Raw genomic sequence first — 22,456 nt, 5'->3', positions numbered from 1 at the left:
TCAGAGAACTCATTTAACTATCGTCTGAGCGCCGTGCGGCATCAGTCGATTTCAAGCAATCGGAGGGGAACAACTTGTTGTCAGTGCCAGTCGAACATTCAGACCGCATTATTCCATCAGTGTACTTGCACCATACTCATCTGTGAATAATACACGAGGAGCAGCGTGTAGTTTGAAGGAAAACCGAGTTACTGAAATGAAAAAGTCCTACGAACGTTGAAGGTGAATTTAGTGTCTCGAGTTTCCATTCTTTTGTGTAACTATAGATTTCAGTGATGTCGATATTTGTCTCTGTGCGACCTGTGACAATTTTGTTATTATTTTGGCTGATTTTCGGTAAATGCGCAGTTGCATTGTTAGCAAGTTTATTCAGTCGATTCAAACGGACAGCTACAGCACGAAAAGTGAGTGTAGGATCGAGTGTTATTGCGGTGTGGATTTTTGGATTATAAGAGATTAGTGAAGATCTGAATTATGTGAAAGTGCGTCGCTTCACCAATAAACCTGAGATGCTACAAGAAGTGCTACATGTAAAGATTTGGAGCAGCCAGAGTCGAGGTAACAATACTTGTTTTAATTATTAATTGATAATTCAAGGTGGTGCATTTAAAGCCCAACTTTTGTTCTCGCATAACATGCAATGCATAAATATGAGACTGGACAACAGTAATAATTATTTTCAAACTGAAAAGCCAATTTGCTAAATTAATGCAAGTGTTCTGTTTTGTTTTTCACAGATTTAAGCAGAGACTTCCGAGTAACTTTTCCATTTCTCGGCAACATTGGTGAGTTTGCATGTGTTAGGTTATGGGTATTTCCCTGGGATTCCTCTGTCACGTGGCGTGGCGGTAACAATTGTTGGACAAATCTTCGATGTCTTAGCTGCATGGATAGGCTCATTCACGATCACAACGTGCTTGACTTTCAGTACAATAATTTTTTTTCGCAATTTAATTTGCCGTAGCTTACTTAAAGTTTGAAATTTTACACGTTGCTAAAAGTGGAATGAGCATCGCGACAGGTAACCATCACTTACTCGGCACTCGCGAGATCGAATTGTCTTTTGCAACTGATGTAATAATCTACGTTTGAATTTACCGATGATGTCGTTTAAGTGGTGGGTTTACCTGAGGTTTGAACGTATTCAATTATTCACAATACTGTTAAAATGAAAAAATTCTAAAGTCTGGCATAACTTAACGTAATCAAATTGCATCTTATATTATATATTATTTTCAATCTTTTAACAGCCAACAAGTATTGATCAACTGCAGGTTTAGCTCGCTTAGAAAAATGCTATTTGGCATACAGGATGTTTTTAATCAATTTTAAAAAATGTTAACGTACCGATAGTCTGCCAACATTTAATATAATAATACATACAATACTAGAGTTGGCGGGATATAACCGCGTTACTGTATTCTGAGTAGGCAGACTATGATACAAAAACATTTTGCCTCCAACAGGTAACCAACGAAAATGTAAGTCCGTGACCACGGCGCAAATGATGAAGAATGATGTGTGTTGGAAAAAATGGAGAATCGTTTAGATCGAATATAGGTAACCGGGTAGGTAGGTGGACGTTTTGGGATCCGTCGCGGAGCTTATGCATGCGTGTGTGAGTCTCTCTTTTCCGTTGGGTGGTTCCGTTGGGAAATAGGCAAGGGTAGGAAGGTCGCGATCTACCGTGATGTTACTAACTTTTGTAATCCACAGCGTCAAACGATTACAGAAATTTTTTTCCCAGAAGACTCTGTATTCGAGTCTCTTGACCATTTGTAAGCATTTGAATATTAACGAGATTAAATTTCCCATTTCTTGTCACTCTGCAACCATTCTTCAGTCGTTATTCAATTCACTTATTCAGTCATTACCGATCATTATTCCATTTAATTGATCTCTGTGATCGTCTGAATGGGCAAAACGCATCTCTGGACCATCTATCGCGTTCCGTGGTACGCTAGATGGGGGGAGATGCTGAGCTCGAAGACTTCGCGTCGAAGAGGACCGCCGACCGTCACGCCACACAATAATGCATGCCCTCCAACCTCCCTCCCGATTTCGATTCGATTTGTAATCTGAGAACAACAATCCGCATAGCAATGTATCTAATTCAAAAAGATGCAGATCCGGATTGGGTTTCTACAGAATTTTTGGGACAAGTCCCAGGTAATACTAATTTTTTGACAGCTCAATCTTTCGCGCCTTCTTGCGCGTAGATTAATCACAAGAATTGGACGCAGCCTTTTGCGCGTAACTTAATAACGGGAATCGGACACGTTTTTTTACGCATCGAGTTCGCAAACAATATATAACAAGTCCTAGATAATACAAATTTTTTGACAGTTTAATCTGTCGCGCCTTATTGCGCGTAGATTAATCACAAGAATTGGACGCAGCCTTTTGCGCGTAAATTAATAACGGAATCGGAAACGTGTTTTTACACGTCGATTTTGCAAACGGTATGTATAAGAGTTACGCACTCTCGATGTGCTGATCTTTCGGCTCTTCGGTTAATTTTTTTACGAATAATAAAGTTTTCAAGTTCCACGGCGCCTTTTGCGCGTGGACTTGATACCTTTCAGTTATGAGAGCAAGCACGGCATTTGAAACCCGGCGCTCAACGCGCAGGTACGAAAATCTCAGTAGTGTATTGTGATAGTGGTGAATTTTGGCGTAAGTATTTATGAAATATATCTTGAATGTACATAAACACTCGTGTAACTGATCGTCTTATTTTCTGTTTCAGGGCAAGGAAACAAATTTTTTTACAAATGCACTGAGATAGAATGTTCAGTCGAAAAAGATATTCACTTTGGTAACTCAAATGGCGATCCAAAAAATTCAGAAGGTTGTTTATTCATCGATACAATTAATAATCGAAGCAACGAATATTAAAGCGAATATCATCATGGACTGAACCCCTTTTTTGTCAGTGTATGGACAATGCTAATCAAAACTTTTGTGTTTTAGTAAATTAAACTTTTTGTCTATTTCAGCTAATCAAACCTTTTATCTGTTTCAGCTAATCAAACTATGTATATGTTTCAGCTAATCAAATCTTTTGTCCGTTTCAGCTTACCAAAACTTTTGTCTGTTTCAGCTAATCAAACATTCTGTCTCTTTCAGCTGATCAAACTTTTTGACTGTTTCAAGTAATCAAACCTCTTGCCTGTTTCAGCTAATCAAATCTTCTATCTGTTCCAACCAATTGATTTGTCTCTTTATTCGTTAATTATATTTTTCATTTATCTTAGCTAAGTTTACTTTTGTCTGTATCGACATATGTCACTACTTATATTTTCTTCTGTTACAGGTAACTGAGTTTTATTGACTGTACCAAAAAATTAACGTTTCATTTTTTAGGCAAAGGTCTGGTTTAGGTCTGGTTCAGGGTCAGTCATCTTGTTTTCACCGATACATAGATTTAGCGATGTAGGTCAGAATCATCATGATCAAAAAATGTGGTAAAAGTTATCCTGCTCTAATTTTTTTTTTTAGATGGTTTCACAGTCTTTAATTGCGATCGTCTTAGTGTCAGAGTTTTTTTTCTCGAGTGGCTCATAGATCATGTTCAGTTTGTATTTCATTGTAAAATTATACAGCTCTGTCGTATTTTGTTGGTTGTGCTTATTCTACTCCGATTTGTTTCCATTTCTTCAAAGATTTCTGAATCGTCTTCCGATAGGTAAATGCCAACGTCTTACAGCGATTTCTGCTTTCGATCTTGGTTTAGTTGTTGATAGTTTTGCGTATTCACCAGGTTCTCCATTTTAGTGATTATCTCATACCTCACAAGAAAAAAAAACCGTACACGAACATCCAAAGTCAATCGCTGTTCGCCTATAAAATGAAAACAATCACCCTTCATCCATAATTAAAACATCCATTTTTCATCCGTAATTAAAACAGTTATCTTTCATCGATAATAGTTGGCGGGTTATATGAACTGAAAAATTTCGAACAAACAGCGAATATACGCGAGTACAAATTGACTGGGAAAAACAATTTACCATAATTAACATGTGAAAAAAATTGATCTGCAATTTTTCGAAGAACTTCAGATCGATCTTGCTATTATTCTCCGTGGAGTAGGCCTACTGGGGATACCAAGTAAAAAAAAGAACGCGCCGGATGCTTTACCGCTTGCGGTGGTGTGGAAATGAGCATAAGCGAACTTATTTTCCCGGGTCAAATACTAACATATTGTAGTTTTTCAAATGACAATTTTATTCTTGCATAAATTTAACTCATTGTAAATAAAATTCATGCTTCGATAATGAGTAACGCATGTGGAAACGTAATACCTTCGGATTCCTCTACTTTAGTCAAAGTGAACTCCACCTAAATACATTTTTCTTTTTGATAAATTTCGTTCCTTGGGTAACGTCTACAAGGTGCACATACCTTTGGCAATTTAGAGTTTATCAGTTCTAACATTTTTTTCCGCTTGACCTTTCGCTGTCAACACCAGTTGTTACAATAAAACACGATATTTGCATACCAAATGTCTCCCGCACGTGTCCCATGACAAACGATAAAGAACAAAGAAACGAAGCTCATTCGAAACAGCCTACTGAAATGACAAAAAGAACGATGTTCAAGTTTTATACGCTCGTGAGATACGGGTGATCCATCTAAAAGACTCATTGTACAACATGGCATACAGTAAGAAATTAACTTCCATCTTCGCTTTTGAATCTATATTATAGGAAGTTATTTAAAAAATTTTATGCCAATTTGTATACCCGCTTGATTTCTAGATTACTTGAAATATGTTTTTCAAAAAATTATTATATTCAGATACATAAAAAGAAAGGCATCTAATTTGATAATTTTCATTTTATAATAATATTAATTGATTTTAGACTCAATCAAAAATCACAAAAGAAATGTTTTGTCACATTATACTTATAAATTTATTACTTTCGACAGAAAGGAAGTGATCCGTCAAAAACGCAAACCACAAATCAATTGAAATAAAAAATATCAACCGGTGAATATTGAATTATTGTTACTTACAATATAATTGTGAGTAAAAACAGTATGTACGAAAGGTCGTACCAAGTAAGATAATACATAATACGCGTATGCTATAAAATTTTTCTTACACCTTGAACATACTTGCCGAGGCAGTTGTGATGGCTGGACTTCTGGACTGGAACAGAGGATACAATCGTAAAACGCAAAAAAATAAATGCATCAATAACTAAACGATGGTTTTAAATTTTGAAAAAATATGGACGTCTGTAAAAGAATATTTTTAACGTATCTAGAAACAGGAAAACCGTTCAGAGAAAGTGTCAGGTAATGGGCCTGATTTATGATAAATCTACCGAAATTAATATTCTGCAGAGAACTTCAGATATTGTGTCAAATCCCCAAATAATTATTAAAATTTGTCACAGATTTTTCATAAAAATTGACAAACTATTAGAAGTTCACAATCCGAGTAAATACGTAGAAATTTCTGATAGTTTACGAAAACAATTTCCATCAGGGCACCCTAATTACGAATACGAAGCGCAAAAAAAAAAAAAAAAATTCAGCTCAAATGCAAGTTTCAAAGTTGATCATCGCCAAATGAATATGTTGTACGACACTTAGCTGCTATGACAAAAATATCATGACGAAATTATACTCTTTTTAATAAAACATTTATTCGTACTTCTTCTTATTGCGTTATACTTTTACACCGTCGTTGGATTTGTGATATACAATATGTATATTGACTTGTTGAAGATTTATAGCTTCGTGGATTATAGGTAAACACGTTCATAAAGGTCAAGTCAAAATTAGTAGTAAGAAAAGAGGATCGCAGCATATCGGCGTAGTTGAAAAAAAAAAAAAAATAGGAATCGATTGAACAGAATTATGAATTGTATGTATATTTGATCTTAATAATAATAATAATAATATTAATAATAATGTAATGTATATAATAATATGTTACGTTTTGTATAATCCATATAAGGTGATATAATAATTAATATAAAAAATCACTACTATCTTTGGAAGAGATATAAAAAGAGAAACAATAAAATAATTTTAAAAAAAAAGAAACAGATACAAGATGAAGAAGATAATTGCTGATCGCTGATATTAAACCGAAAGGCTAATTCCATCTAGATGTTTTATAATAGAACAAGAGTTGAGTTACTAAGTAATGATAATTATAACTCACGAAATCGTAATAATATATATGTATATATATATAACTGCAGATAGGAATAATACGCTCTGCATTAAGCTTTTCTTTCACGTATGCTCGCATTTTTTAAAACAGTCTTTAATTGCACCAAATAAACACATCTCGACCCAAATATTCAGTAACCACTCGCCAAGCATCACTTTTGTTCCAATTAATCAGATGACCGACGTTTTTCTACACATTTCCGTATTTTGTTTCAACTCGGGGCAACGTTTGGACCATACTTAATTTTTTTATTTATTTTTTCTTCTTTTTTTTTTGCGTTTTCGTTTTTAATATACAAACAGGGATTATTAATTAGTTAGGGCGTTCATTATTCCTTATTTTACGAAAATTGTATAAAAACTGGAGGATGCATTTTTATTTATTCTAATATCAAACAGTTTCCCTAATATTTGCCACGTTCTAATGAAAGAACCCTTAAGCTTAAAACAGCAGGAGGAAGGTCGGAGCGTACCGCTCTGATTCATATGTATATACTGAAAAGTTTGCAAGCTTACAAACGCAGTACATCAACATTGGATTACACCTCCAATTCATATACAGAATGCTCATTTACGGTACTTACAAGGTAAATGTACAACATTTATGACTGCCTTATTAATTTAACGAAGAAAGTATCAGACTTCCAGAACATGGATTCAGCTCCAAACTTTTAGGGGTGTTCTTTTGGCCCAAAATATGAAGATCCTAATTTATTGGTTTGATCCAATGAACCTTTCTTCGCTCAATTTACAATAGATTAGGTAATCGAAAATTCACAGTTACTTCACTATTGTTCTGAAATAATATATCCATTCACACCTGAATCACAATATAAGATCCTAAAACAATGAAATATTAATATTTAAGGCAAAAATAGACCACAGGTTTTCTTTGTTACAGAATTATAATCATGAAACTTTTGATATAATCTACTGCAACTGCAGTGTTCAGAGGTCCGTTAGAAGAATCTATATATCACAGACTTCATATTTCAGGTCAAGGAAACTACCCTAAAAGTTTGAGCAAAATCAATTACCCAGAAAGCCTGATACTCTTCTTGTAAATAAGATATATTGTCATTTCTCAGACAAACTTCTTTTTTTTTTAGGATTCCCGGCTGTTGATGATGATGATGATGACGATGATGATGATTATTATTCTTATTATTATTATTTTCTAGTAATCCTTTTATGTCAAATTTTTTGTTATTTTATGTATGTGGTAAATACAATATTGTATAATTGATCATGTCGGGGCTTAAATCTCTAGTATACATAATATAAGGTCACGTCAAGTAATGAAGAAAATTTTTAAAAGAAACACAAAAAATACACATGGACAAACGGTATAACAGAAACGAGAATTGCGTGGAAAGAGGACAGAGCATTACAATATTACAATACAAAAATCAATTATATCAATAATAAAAAAGCTTGAGTCCATTAAACTTTATCATACTTTATACACATTACTTATACAAAACGATGCTACACAGTATGCCCAAAACTATGTATAAGCAGTACAACAGATGGGAGAGGAAAAACAACTGTTATCAAAATAAGAAGAGACATGACTTTTCGACACTTAATTAAAAACTTTTTGATACATACTACCTAAAGCTGTTTGCTCTCTAAGGGCTCGTCATTATTACCAGTTCAGCAGGAACAATTGGGTGTTCAATGTTAGGCAGGTTGGTCAAATGAAAATCAATACGTTTTGTGAATTCAATTATATTGATCAATAGATACTAGATATTGATGAAAGTCAACATCAGTGTACAATATTGAAATGTTAAATATTTGACGGATTTTTTTACTACACTTGAACGATTTAAAGTGGAAAATTGATATCCAAGCTCTTCATGACAATTATACAATTCTTTGTTGTTTCAAAAACATTTAATAATTACCGAATTAATAAAAAAAAAAAGTTTTAATTTTCAACTGACCGACCTTCATAACTGTCTTCAGTGTACACGAATGTCTCATCAAAAGTGCATTCCTATGAGTGTAAACTCGTGTTTGGCTTACACCAAGAATGATGATATTGGCGCCATTCACATTATCTTACAAATATCAAAGTACAGTCGGTTATCAATCAACTGTGTCCCTCTAGCGTATGTACTTTTGGCAAAAAATCAACCAAAATCAATAATGTGCAACTTACCGATATAGGGAAAGTGGACTCTACGAGTCCTTCTAACATTTGAGAGATTAAATCCAGTAATAATAGTTGGAACGAGAATAGTTAATGAAAAACGCGATAAAAATATTCATACGCTAGAAGAAAAACCCTTCTGCAATATCGTTTAACAAGTCAACAAGTTTCCCTCTTTCAGGTCAAACTAGAATACTCGGATTTATTCGGACCCTAGTATACAGTTACATCATTTCTTTGAAGCAGTAATTTCGAGTTTTGAGTTACAAATACAGATACTGAGTAAAAGAAGACTTCGACACTGTGGACCAGCCGTAATCTAAACTAGTAATCAGTCCACGTGTAATCATTTTTGTTTTGCTGGGAACAGTTGAAGAGAATGTGTGTTCGTGTGTATATATATATATAGGTTAAAAAAAATTGGAGCAATATTACTGTATCTAAGTTTTCATCTCTCAATTATAATAATGTACAATTGTGACCTATCAACACATAGACTGAAACTAATATTATTAATATAGTAATAATGTTTATTCATAATGAAAAGAAAGGAAAATATTGGTTATCTGAAAAAGAGTGTGGAATGATCCAAATAATCCATGTTAAAGTACATCTATTGATGATTCATTGTTCTAAGCTTTTTATTGGTTTTTTTCTCCCTATTTTTTTGTCGACAAAAGTATTAAAGGATTCTATGAATTTAATGTAATAATCGTACTGGTATTGATATTATCGTTTTTCTGGATATTCCCATGTTCACATGAGACTCCGAACAGCAAATAGCATCATAATTACAATTGTTGATTAATTTTTTACCATAATTTTACCTTGGTGAAAACTGTTATTATTCTTGATTATTTTTTTGTCAGAGTTACTTTTTGTCACTTTGCTTTATGTTATTATTTAGCGAATTTCTTTCAATTTTTAGGCAGACTAAAAAAAGAAGACAAATATTTTCATCACATTTTCCCAACTAATTCTTGACCGTTGAGAAAAATAAAATTTTTACTATAAAAATGTTTGCACATCTGCATTCTGAAATTTTTACTTTTTAGCTACATCGAAATTGTGAGGGGAACTCGTCTATATATCAGCAGTCCTGAGTTTTGATCAATTTGAGTTTTCACGTGGACACGGAAACTATTTATTCATTTTTCTTGTTGTTGTTGCTTTCTCCTTAATATGTATCAGTTCTTCCCACGTTTAGTGAACTGTCGCTTATTAGTAGTTTATAAATACATAAGGGCAACATTGAATTATGTCAGACACGAAATTTTATACCCAACATTGACCCTTGCAGTGTTTATAAAGTAACGGAGTAAAAATCTGAATTCATAATAACTACTCGAGACCTATTGCTGGAATCACTGAAACATGGCCAACAGTCGATTGAAATTAGTGAAATACGAAACACCAACATTTCACTCCACTCAAGTACATATTCATATTGCATAACGTAACAATGATTCGTGACAAGAAATGATCATTTGTAACAAACTCCGAATTCAGCAATTAATTTCTAGTTTCTAACAACGAGTAAAATTTTTTCACAAACGAACCGAACTAAGAGTAAAAAAATTTGTGTCATCAGAAAGCATCTTATGACAAAGCATAGCTAAACGCGACTGCATACGCTGCAAGGGCACATGAAAAAGCATAAAAATCTCTTAACAAGGAGATTGACGACGTTGAGTGTCCGCGAGGTGTTTTGTCGCTGCGGGTAGAGTTTGTGACGTTGATGGACACATTGTCTGGATTCTATAATACTTGACCGTGGCAGTGAATAGTGGGTTGGGGGTTGTCGAGGGAAAAATCCTAATGCTCGGGATGGATATGGTGGTGGCATTTTTGGTGGGGCCAAATGTGGCCACATTCGAGATCACCAGTTAGCCATACCTGGTTTATTCAACGTCATGAAATATATTTGGCAAGAACTGCCACCTTTTGCCGATGAAAAGAATACCTAAGAAGGAACATAAAAATCATTAAATGTGCAATTATGATCATATTTTCAATCAAAGTAGAGCAAGGAGCATGTCTTACGACAAGTTGTTAATCTGGCAGACCTTCATGGGTCAGTCTACACTCTCTCTACTCGGGTGTGTATCGAACTCAGAAACATTATTAAATAATTTTACTCAAAGTCTAATTATTTGTGAGTTAAGAAAAACCGTTGCGATTTAGATTAAAATCATAAAAATTCGTTGTTTCGTTTTCGAAATATCATTGGAGAAAAAATTCATCGAAAATATATCCTAGTCATGCAGAGAATCAACTAATTTTTTATATTTAAAAAGCCTGAACGATTTCTTACCTTATCGTTCCGTTCGCAGAGAAACTTGAGTCTCTGCGCTTTTTTATGCATGAAGACGCCGTCGAGATGACCGCTTTCTACACTCCTAATTTCAATCGCCTTATTTCCCCAGCCCATAATTTGACCTGTACCGATGTAGGCAACACTTGTAGGCATTTCTCCCCACTGCAGGACCATTGTCTTTGCTACTCGGCCATATGTGTTTACATAAACACCCTCGTTATCGTAGCAAAGCAAGAGTTGCATTCCGTTACTATTTGGCAAAGCGACGATGCAGTGTGGGCAGATCGGTCCCTGAGGCTGTGTGAAAGAATCGCGCTTAAGTATGATACAGAAGTTACGGTTCAGACGAAACAATGTCCAAACAAAAGAATTACAAAATAAAACTGATCACGTGCAGCTCAGGCAAGTCAAATTTAATCAAATTCAGACAACGTCCCATTAATATGGAGAAAAGAAAAAAAAAAAATACATTTGAGACGTCATAATATTCTACCTTTTTGTCAATGAAAAAACTGTATGATATATCCAATTTCATTAAATCACAGCTAATTTTGATTCTAAATTGATTACCTGAAAAACCCCTGAGCTTGAATTTTTATTGAGATATTATTGAATTGGTGGAAAAAACAATAGGTCTAAAATGAATACAGGGTACATATAATGAACTAATGCTTGATTTCAAAATACCAAACGATTTGTTTATAACTTATTTGCACACATAATGAGCTATATTATTCATTGAAATCGGACTTAGTATACGAATTTAGGATTGATAAAAATCAGTCAATAGTTTAATCTGTCTCAGATTATTAATTACAGAATTATTTTGATCAAACTTCCAAGGTTTTCAATTGTTTCTGTACCAAATGGATAGGTTTGCGATAAAAGTGATTAGAACTTGATATGAAATCTCGCGGTAGTAGGTAATTCGCCGTTTTCTGAATACAACGAGGCATTTTAATATAACTCACGTGTTTAGGAAGGTAGATATCATAGACTGTTGCAGAATCAAGATCGACTGCGTGGAAACCATCGGCACTTCCATAAATGACTTTCAGTCTTGTGCCTTCTTCTACAGTGAGATCGACAAGCAGCGGCCTGTGTGCAAGTTCACCAAAAGACTTGAAAGCCATAAATTTGTGATATGGTTTTGGTGCCCAGGCGTATATTTCTATCGAATCCTTCAACGCGATCACAAGGAACTTTATTCGCTCATATTTAACTATTTTAAAGTGCACTGCTCCCTGCAGATCGCCAACGTTGATCCAACCGTTACGCCGCTCAACTTGCTGTTTAAAACAAGTTCAATAAATAACTGATTAAAAATAAAAGGACAAAATAACAGATTTGAGATAAAGGAACTGTACTGTCTAAATCAAAGTTAGGAAAGAAGAAATAAAACTTTGAAACAATCTCCAGCAATGTTATTGGTACTGATGATGGTAAATACAGGTAAAACAACACCCTTATCATGAGATAGAAATGATATTGAATAAGTTTGAATAACACAAGCTAAAAGATCAACAATCTGAGAAAAAATGCTGTAATTGAAATGTTTGAAATTATTCGTTTTTGTTCTGATTCTAAAGTTTTTGGGCTCATTTTGTTCGACGTTGAGATTTCCAGAGTTCACCGCAAATTTTTTTTTACCACCAGTCATCTGCAGAATGGATAAAAATATATTTATATAAGTACAGTAGAACAGAGTTTCTACAATAACTACAACTGCGTGTTATAACTATATAAAAATATAAATTGTCTTGAATGATTTCTTGGTACCTGGCCATCAAGCAAAAGAAACCCAAAAAAATTAGTATCGTATTGGAAACACCAGACTTTGATCATTTTCAACATTCTAAGTATAAAACCTGTTCTCAAGTTATTGATAACTTCGCTTGTATTATTCGAATTCGCTAAGATTCGTTTCTATTAATAGAAGGTACATTGTCTCATTCCTGTTCACTATCGTTGTGCACAAATAACATTGTTGGTGATTTGAAAAACAGTTTCTTCTCTTTTCCTACCTTTCGATTCAAATGGGGGAATGCATTCGATCTTAATATAAGGCCATGGAATGGTCAACTTACATCGCTATGCCCATCGGTGCGTAGGATTTTGCTCTTGAGCCAAGAGAGGTAGTAAACTCTGACTCTGTTCTTCTTGCCGCTGATCGTGACTAATATATTCTGCCCTTCCAATACCTCCATCTGTTGAAATCTTCTTCGGTTAATCAATTGATAAACTTTACCTTGTCCACTCCTGTCCAACAGCATCAAACCATTTTCTGTACCGATGAGCAAGTTAACACCTGTGACAATAACTTCGGGATTAAAAATTTCATAGGATCAGAAGTAACAAATGGAGACGATTACGTACCCCACAATGCAGCGCAGAGAATCTCACTGTTGAACCTTTTTTTGTACTTCCGTATTTCCGGTGTGTCGGAAGCTAAGTCATGGCTGGTTGGTGTGACGTTAACGTTCACATGGGACTCTCTTCTCGTCGAACCAGCATTGAATCCAAAAGTCAGGAATGATTTCTGTTTCTGCTGGAGTACATTTGGAGGGAGATTAACGGCCTGGCGGTACTGCAACAGAGATACAATCCTATGATTCCTGGAATATCGGACGGACATTTTCACATTTCATTTTCAACTACAGTGGATTAATTTTCACTATCGTATTGTACACATGTTTATTCCTATTTCGTTTTTATCATGAAGGATGATATTAATTGGTTAAGTAAGCTGTTTACAAGATTGAAGAGCATCTGATTCTTTACGTACAAAGACAAGTAACTTGAAACTTGGGTGATCTGTGAAAAATGCGCGTAAACAACTATTCAAAATATCATTTCGAAGCTCGAAGCATCATCTTCAAGATACTACTTGCAGATACTAGTCTCCATCAAGTTTTTTCATACTGGTGTCTCCTTAAAACCACATGTATCGTTTTCTGACTTCAAAGTGCTGCACGGCCACAGTAATTTTTTTTCCCATTTTCAAGAGAAAAAATTGCAAGTGTAAACTGTTTTCTTCAAAAAAAAATTGAATAATATCTGGCATAACTTTTTCTCAACGAGTTATCGACCATTAAACAAAAGCTTGATCCAAAAACTATGATCAAATGTAACGAACAAACTATCGTAAAAAAGTTCTTAAATTAAATAGACCAAAACATCACAAAACTGACGCTTCGAAATGCTTTTTTGTTCAGTCCTTTACACGCACGTTCCGCAAAGTAACGTAATTTTGAAATAACACGAATTTTTTAAGCAAACTGAGTGGCCAGTTTGATTTTGTAAACAGCATATAAAGTTGTGAAAGATTCACAACCATCAAGTAATTTTAGTTTTACACCAAATTTTTTCTTCGAAAATGACCAATTTTGCAGAAAGTTTGTTAACTGTGGGATAAGATTGTCAAAAACACGATTTAAAAAACGTGGAGTAAAATACTGTACAATTCATGAATCCGAATTAATGACTGAAATTAAACCACTATATTGGATACGATAATTAAAAATAGTGTTAGTACAAGTGATACACATGTTGAAGAGAGTAAGATATTTTTTTATGAAGGTATGAAGGGTTCGTCAATGAGCTGATTCTGGTTCTAAATTCTTCTCCTCAGACATACCCATCGGATAGAGCGTGAAAAACTTGTAACTTTTAGTTTCAAATTTGTAAAACTTAAGCCTAATGGATTGAACATAAAATATAACAGTAAAATATGTGGATTAAAAGTATAAATCAAGAGTGTAATCGTAGAATAAAGAAAAGAAAAAGAGAATATCAAATGGTTAGATAAACTTCAATAATAAAAATATTAAGTTGATTTTACCTGCAACGATAAAATGGACAAATAGAGTAAAAAAGCAAAGGTGCGATAATTAGAGGTGAAGCAAATAAGTAAATAAATAATTGGAAAAACCAAACCATAGAATAATAACAATAAATAAAGGCATAAGAGAGAGGAAAAGGTAAAAGTAAAAAATATCCACCACCATTTATTATTTACAGGTCCAACACCAATCACCATTGTTGAAATATATATCAACCGGTTCCCTGAATTTAGACCCGAGTTTTCAGATGTGTAAAAAGAAAGGACACAATTTTCTTGTTAATTTATTCGATACTTGCAGGAAATGATTATCCAGATAATTCAACGCCATTGAGTACATTGTATTACATACATCAAATTTTCAATATATTTCGGATAATATGTTAGTAAGATTATTTTTTCCTAACGATTATAATCAAGTGTTAGTAGTTATCGTACGGTAGGACTTTTCAGCTAAGTAGGAAATTTGTGTAGTTTCTCCACTCTTTACCTTCCCTAAAACGAAACTTGATAACGATTGATGGGTTTGATGTGAAAAAAAGTACAAAGGTAAAGATTCTTGGTTTTGAGATGAACATATTCAAACTGAAAATGTCATAATTTTGATCTCGGATTTCTTAACGTTAACAAAAATGCACTCGTACACCTTTTCTACCAACCCCTTGAGTTACAAACCATTTTCTTTGGCAGGTTATGAAAGTGGTTTTTGAATAATTGGAAAAAATCCTTGACTGGGGCCCAAAGAGCAGTGTGTATACATTGTGAACTTTCCAAAATGAACGTAAATCTTCAATTGGTTTGTGGACATCAAAAATTTACTCCTGTTGGCTATATTTATAAACCGAAACAGCGGGAGTTCCATTTTGTCACGAAGGCACGTGCGTGTTCAAATATTATATACTTAGCTGAAAAGGCCTGTTCTCTCAATTTCAGGGTACCCAATTTAATACTTGAACAGAAATTATAACTACAATTGAGGCAAAAGAAACATTAGGAAGAGATTTGTTCAGGCAACTCTCAGTCGTAGGAAATTTCTGGTAATAACTGATTATGAATGAATCGAAAGAAAAGAAAGAGAAAAAAAAAATAGTATCAAGTTAAAGTACTATTGAAGATAGGATTTACACCACGTATGCCTCAGACTCTATAAAACGGGCATGAGTGGAAAGAAAATTTTACGCAAAGTAAATTATTTTTTTTTTTTTATAAACGTTACGAATGACGTATGTTAAAGAGTTAATATCATAATTTGTGAACTGATTTTAAGTGTTAGAAATTCCATATTCCATCTACAGTGAAACTAGCAAACCGTTTCCATCTAGGTATAGTACTAAAAGTTATAAATCTCTACACTGAATTCCCAATGAATTTTTATTTCGTGACATAAGACTGAATCGATGTAGATGGATGAATACTTACATTGCAATTAGTATTGGGATTGGGGTGGTCAGTACAGGGCCCTGCCCTTCGAGTTAGAGCTCCCGCGAGACCCACAACACACAACATAATCCTGAATTAGTCACGCTGATACCGGAAAAATGTTTGACCGCTAACTTAAGTTTTAGTCACATGATCAATTTAATACTTCTGAATCTAGCGGGCTCATTTCAAATTCAGTTTACCTTCAAACTCATATTCACTTGACGGTCTTACATACTAGCAAGCTGAAAATCCTTGAAGCCAAAACTTTTTCCAATCGTAAATATCAGTCATATACGGAAATATTTGGCTGCACAATAATCCAAAAGCCAGGTACCTTTTTTCTGCGATCTTCTAGAGAATTGATTTTCTTGCTATAAATTCAAGTAGGTGGGAGGGATACGTTTTTTCAAATATCTCGTGAACCGTGCATCGTTCGACAAAAACAATAGGGATAGTTTTCGTAGATAATAAAATTCTCTACAACTTTTATCGGAAACTTTTTTTCTGAATAGTGCATAAGTTTTAATTTATAGTACTTCAAATTTAAAGTATCAATTTTATGGAAAAAAAACTTGAAATAAAGTTTACTGGAAATTTGATGTTCTACAAATTTTTTCATCGCCATTGTCAGTACTATTTCATCAACCGTTAACCACACATTTAGCATTAAGGATGTTGGGAAGTTTGCTGCGCTATAAATATAAATCTATCCACTATACAGAAAAAAGTTCTCTACAACAGTTGTAGAGAATTTTATTACCTACAAGAAAGATGCGTAACGTATTTGTCGTACAATGCATGGTTCATGAGATATTTAATAAAACGTATTTTCCAAAATGGCGGCTAGCGCTCAACAAACCCTCTGTTTCGCCAACTTAAATTTACATTCAGGAGACACCCCCAAACATTTTCCAATAAGAAAATCAAATTTGTAGAAAATTGCATTATGAACCTACTTTTTCTTGCTCTGGCTCGTGGACAATAATTACAGAACGATAGCAATAAAACGGGTACATCATTTTTTTTCTCCGAATTTACATGACATTGCTAGCAAAGCGTTTATTACAAGAAGCATAGATTTGATGTTTTTTTTTTCTTTGCATTGTAAGTTGGAAAAATCTCGGCGTTATTACCCATTCAAATACCATGTCTCGGTAAAAAATAGAGATATCTGGCAATTAAATGGAATTACATTTAGAAGAATCGCTTACTGAACAAAAATAACTCACTTCATTTTATAGATACAATCTATTTACTAAAAAAAGACTGACTAAAGTTATTTCCATAAAGCGACGTTACTTTCTTTCCTGACAAACATGAATTACTGACGAAACAATTTTTTAAGTCAATCAGGACAGAGGCACGGCATCAAATTTCATTCTCACATTCAATCACTTGTGGAGAAAAAAACAAATGAATATCGAGTAGAATCGTGTTCGTTAAAGCTTTACTCATGAGCAACAGGTTACTTTAGAAAACCGTGTTTTTTGTGATTGCCGATTCGAGCTCTGTGCTCAACTATCGGTTTTAATAAAAGAATTTATCAATCAATTCCCTTCATGATGAATTACTCGGATCTTGAAATGTACTTGAATAAAACTGAAGATGTGTGTGGCTTTTGACCTAGCAACTTGTTTGAATACATCGTTAGATGCCGCTGAATTATTTATCTTCAATCAGTGCAGTTCATTTTTGAGAGTCAAAATTTATGTTCCACTGGGATAATTTCTTCCATTAAATTGAATAAACTTATATACATGTATTATAATGTGGCGTATGGTATAAAAGGAAATTGAAAAGTCCAGATCAAAAACCACATCATCATTCAAAGCGAAACAAGAAACATCTGAGTCTCGGAGACACAGTTATATGACGTTGAGCAATAAAATAGCTGAAAGCATCAAATTTGACGGAGTCACGTTGAACCTCAGAAAGAGAGGGAGACAAAAAGAGTGACAAAAGAAAAAAAAATCCACACGATACACAGCAGTAAGCCTTCGGACATAGAATTCGTAGAAAAATAACGTATAATTGGTGTTGTAATAATAATAAAATATCGTTGTTTGAATAGAGATTGTATTTGTGTGCCTGACCTCCTCACTAGTCGATTTGTCTTGTCGTTGACCGGGGGATGAAGTTAGAAGATCCGGTAGAACAGAGCTTGGTCTTGACCCAGGGGAAGAGTCTGACCTCTGGAACTCACCTCCTCGTCTCTCTCCTTCCCGACTCTGCAAACCAGCCAGTGTCCAATGACGTTTAAGTCGTGAGAAAGAATATTACCGTTGTTGTAAACTAATCAAGGCTTGAATTCATAGCACCAAAGACTTTCGGTAGTACATATTTTTTTTTTTCTTTTTTTCTTTAATCCAAGGATCTCAGCAAATTGCCACGTTTTTTCTTGTCGCACTTTGAAATTACAATATAAAAGAGATTCTGGTGAAACTACAAATCGTCAAAAGATATTGTAGCAAATAAACTTAATTCAAGGCTTGATGAACGTCACGATTTTACTGGGTAAACGATAAATGAAAAGAGATCTGACCATGTATGTGGACATGTTTATATTTACATTTTTTTATTTTATTTTTTAATCACAATAGTGAAGTAAATGGTGGTGAATGAAAGAAATAAGGTGGTGAAAACAAGTAAGCAATGTGAAGGAAAAGTTTGTGGAGGAAAGTGAATAAAATGCCAAAAACTAAAAACAAGAAGAGAACGAAAAAAAAAAAAAAAAATCGCAACACATTATTAAAATTTAAACAAATAACATTAAATAAAAAGCACAGCGTTAAGCGTAACAAATTTCATGTATCATCTAGCCTATAATGTGTGTGTGTGTGTGTGTGTGTATACACATATATGTTGTGTAAAAAATTTATATTAATCATATAAAGTGGTATTATTCTTAAATATAGTTTAAAAATAAGTGCAACCGGTGAAAAAACAAGACGTAAAATACAAAAACAAAACTCTAATAATCATGCCGATAAGAACAAGAATATAGATTTAATAATTTAATGTAAGAGTAGAACCAAAAAATAAAAATAAGTAAACAAACAACAGACACAAGACATCAGATTCAGACAAAACATGTATGTACCTATAGCTTAGCCCAACACAACACGTATAAGTAATGACTGAAATTGAACAACAAATACATTAAATCGACGATACATCATCCTTGTAACATGCGCGTAAAGCATACTCTTGACGAAATGCGGCATGCTATAGAGGCAACGAAATATTTCATTCAATCATATAATCTTGTTGGCAGAATTAGCGTAGCGTGGCATTCATTGTCCTCTACATTTAAGCGTGACATGCAACATTTGCTATATCGTCACTTTTTGTGACGACGGTTTAAGTTCCTTTCTCTCTTTCTTTCTTTCCTTTCTTTTTTTCTCGTGTGTTCACAGTGTTTTCACACAGAAACATTTTTTCAACAATTCTTCTTCTCTTCTCCTCACGACGGTCAAATTTTTTTTTTTTTTTTTTTTCTGAAATGTTGTCAATTTTACGATGCTCCGTCTAGATTGCACAGGTCATGGTGCCATGCACTGTTATAATCGGTTGGTTTTTAGACTTGTTAGCACAAAACACATTGTTATTCTGTCACATGTTGGTTCTTATCCATCTAAAAGTTTTTTATTACAATTTTTTTTGTTCCCATTTTACATCCAACTCTATGATAGGTGCAGTCTGTTTTTACATGTGTCGATGTGTCTTTTGGCACATTTTATACGCAGGATCTATTATCACGTCTACGTATATGTGAATTATTATTATTATTGTTATTGTTAATCTCTTTTTTTTTTCTATTCTTTTTTAAATAATACACCAATTTATTTTTCTCTTTTGCAATGAAAACTGTTTTCCAACATTAATAGACGCTCTACCGATAAGTTTTACTATTTATGTATGATATAATTTAAATAATTCCGTTTAGTAGAATTGATGACAAATTAGAACATTTCAACCTTTGGAGCTACTGAAGATCATCGTTTTACCAACAATTATATAGAAAACTTATTGAAACGCTGATTTGTCGAGTCTGTGGTGAGTGAAACCGATCACGTTTTTTTACAGAGGTCTGTAAAAGGATCCAAACTTTATACGAAACACGTGAAAACAGTCTTGAAAAGATTGGTACGAGTCAGGATTTCCATTTATTAAAAACAATAATCACTTCGCACCGTGACTGAATGAAAAAGGAACACAGTATTTATTTCGCGGATCAGTCCTTAGATATAAATCTACAGGGTGTCCACATGCCGAATGTACTCAACATAAATAAATCATCTTTTTGAGATACTCGGTATTTAAGATTATCCTGACAGCTAGACACCCTGAATTCTAGAAAGAAAAAAAAAAAGACTACATATAATATTCTCCCAAGAAGTTTCATGCTGTTATTCCCACAAAACCAGACGCAAAATCATTAGGAGAAGTTTAATAGATTTAGACATTTGGTAGAAGACGGTAACTCATTAAAGTACGGTGGCCCCAAAATGGCTGGCTGCATACTCAGCAAAGTCGATGAATTAACTTCGCTGAATCTTGACACATTTTGACATACTAAACAGGACTTTTCAAATTTTAGGTAATTCTTTTATCCAACAAACAAAGGGCACGACTAAATAATGTGAAAAAATTCAAGTAGCGTAAACATGCTAACATCAGAAGCATTTTTGGTTTCTTATAATCTTTCAGACCTTGTCAAATAAAATATGCATGTAAAGAACTGTTTGACGAAGCATTTTCAAGTTTGAAGCATCAGCTTCGAGATGTTTTCTGCAGCTTTGATCTAATTACTTCTAGTTTATTCGTTTGTTACGTTTGACAAGTCTTTGGAAGATATTTTCATTCAATGGTAAAAACGCAAAAGTAGAAAAAGAAATCCTATGACAATTTCGAAAAAAAAAAAAAAAAAATGGTTTTTAAAAAGACAGTTTACACTTTGAGTTGGCTGTATCGGAAATTCTGAATAAAAATTACCAACCAAATTTTTATAGGATCAGTTTTGTAGATAAAAATTGCCAACAGTACAAGTTTTTATGCAAATCACTAACTTTGCTGAAAAGTATGAGAGATCAAAAACATTTTCCTCGATCATCTGTTTATGTAACTTGAATCTTTCCAGATATTTCGGTTTAGCTGTTTGTTCATCAATTAAAATAAAATCTATAAAAAATTGAGAAAAATTCTTGATCTGTGAGTCAAAATAAGATAAGATTCACGAAAATGATCTTTTGAATTCTTTTGGGCACACAGCCAAGCCTTTCTGAGGGTAGCAAACGATCACAAAAGGAGAGCAAAATTATTCTAATGACGGGAAGTAATACCGAGGAACCTATGGCTTGCTAAATTTTAAGTTTTAATCAACGCAAGAAGGATATGCCTAAAACTGGAGCGTAGCTGACTAGCCTCTATGCTTTTTACTTGAGACGGCTCATGGCGTATGTTCTTTTCTGGTAGTTGGATTTTTTGTTCCGCAAACTATAACAGGGTGGCCACTCAATTTCTATTTTAAAGCTCACTCACTTTTCCTTGTTTTTTTGACCAACATCGAGGATTTCTCTAATTTCTTGCTTACATATATTGCATGTTGCAAAACATTTTCTGTATTTTTAAAGACGTTAAGATTAAACCATTCATAAAGGAGAACAAATGGTTGTAAGTACAAGTAGATATGAAGTTTTGTTCTTAAGGATGAACGGACCTGAATCGTACGATAAGGAAAGCATCAAAAACTTTAGTAATGTTATATGCGCCAATAGCGATGAATACGAAGGAAAAAATTGCTTTGAATAACACAAGCTAAATATTAATTATCAAAAAATTCATAATGATTAAAACCCTGGCGGTTTTGAACCAATTTTATGTTTTTGGGCTCATTCTGTTCGCTGAGCAGATGCCCATAATATTATTGATGTACATATAGTATACCGCAGTTACACAAATGTAATTTTATTCACTCTGGAGTGTAACAACTGTTATGAAATTTAATTCAGTCAATCTCTGAACAAGCCCAAAAACGTTATAATAAGATCAAATATACAAAAGTATAAAGATTTTGAAGCTTGCAATTTTCAAACCTATTGGTAAATTGCTCATATCTGGCTTGTGTAACACGAATATGCTCAGATTCACTTCTATGATATAGTAAGAATGTTGCTTTATTTTGTGCTCAAACTTCTGATTCAGACACGACATAGCCCATTGATCGCAGCAAGTGAGAAAGGAACTTGAAAAAACTTTTGAACGAGCGAGAAAAATGATGAACAGCTAGTTTTAATTATTAATGTTGTTTGAAGAATTGAAAGGTCGCATTGAACACAATATTTCGCTGAACTTGAAAGAGATAAACTTCGAGTATCTGCGTTAAGTATTTCCTGATCTATACAAAAATCCCTGTTATTTTTTTTATTTTATTTTTTTTATACCAAACCGAAATCTTTCCCAACATTTCCCGTTTTTCCAGGTATTCCATGTTTTCCAGACAAGTGGCCACCCTGCACGAAGG

At 33.8% G+C, this 22,456-nt stretch overlaps 1 protein-coding gene across 8 annotated transcripts in view; it reads right to left on the bottom strand.

Annotated features, from left to right (window-relative positions):
- Positions 1-6,379: 6,379 nt before the first annotated feature.
- LOC124298187 (serine/threonine-protein kinase mig-15) overlaps positions 6,380-22,456 on the bottom strand; it is a 38,909-nt gene continuing 22,832 nt past the window's right edge. For 6 of the 8 annotated variants that reach the window (XM_046749864.1, XM_046749870.1, XM_046749866.1 and 3 more), the window contains 6 exons: positions 18,027-18,161; positions 13,047-13,257; positions 12,758-12,978; positions 11,642-11,959; positions 10,668-10,967; positions 6,380-10,316 (listed from right to left, as the gene is read on the bottom strand). In XM_046749864.1, coding sequence (XP_046605820.1) covers positions 10,233-10,316; positions 10,668-10,967; positions 11,642-11,959; positions 12,758-12,978; positions 13,047-13,257; positions 18,027-18,161 — 1,269 coding nt within the window. In that variant the 3' untranslated portion in view covers positions 6,380-10,232. The remainder of the gene's footprint in view (positions 10,317-10,667; positions 10,968-11,641; positions 11,960-12,757; positions 12,979-13,046; positions 13,258-18,026; positions 18,162-22,456) is intronic. The other 2 variants (XM_046749868.1, XM_046749872.1) reach the window with 2 other exon arrangements.

The sequence above is a fragment of the Neodiprion virginianus genome, chromosome 2, assembly GCF_021901495.1.
Source record: "Neodiprion virginianus isolate iyNeoVirg1 chromosome 2, iyNeoVirg1.1, whole genome shotgun sequence".
Lineage (NCBI taxonomy): Eukaryota > Metazoa > Arthropoda > Insecta > Hymenoptera > Diprionidae > Neodiprion > Neodiprion virginianus.
This window is presented reverse-complemented; position numbering and strand designations above follow the sequence as displayed.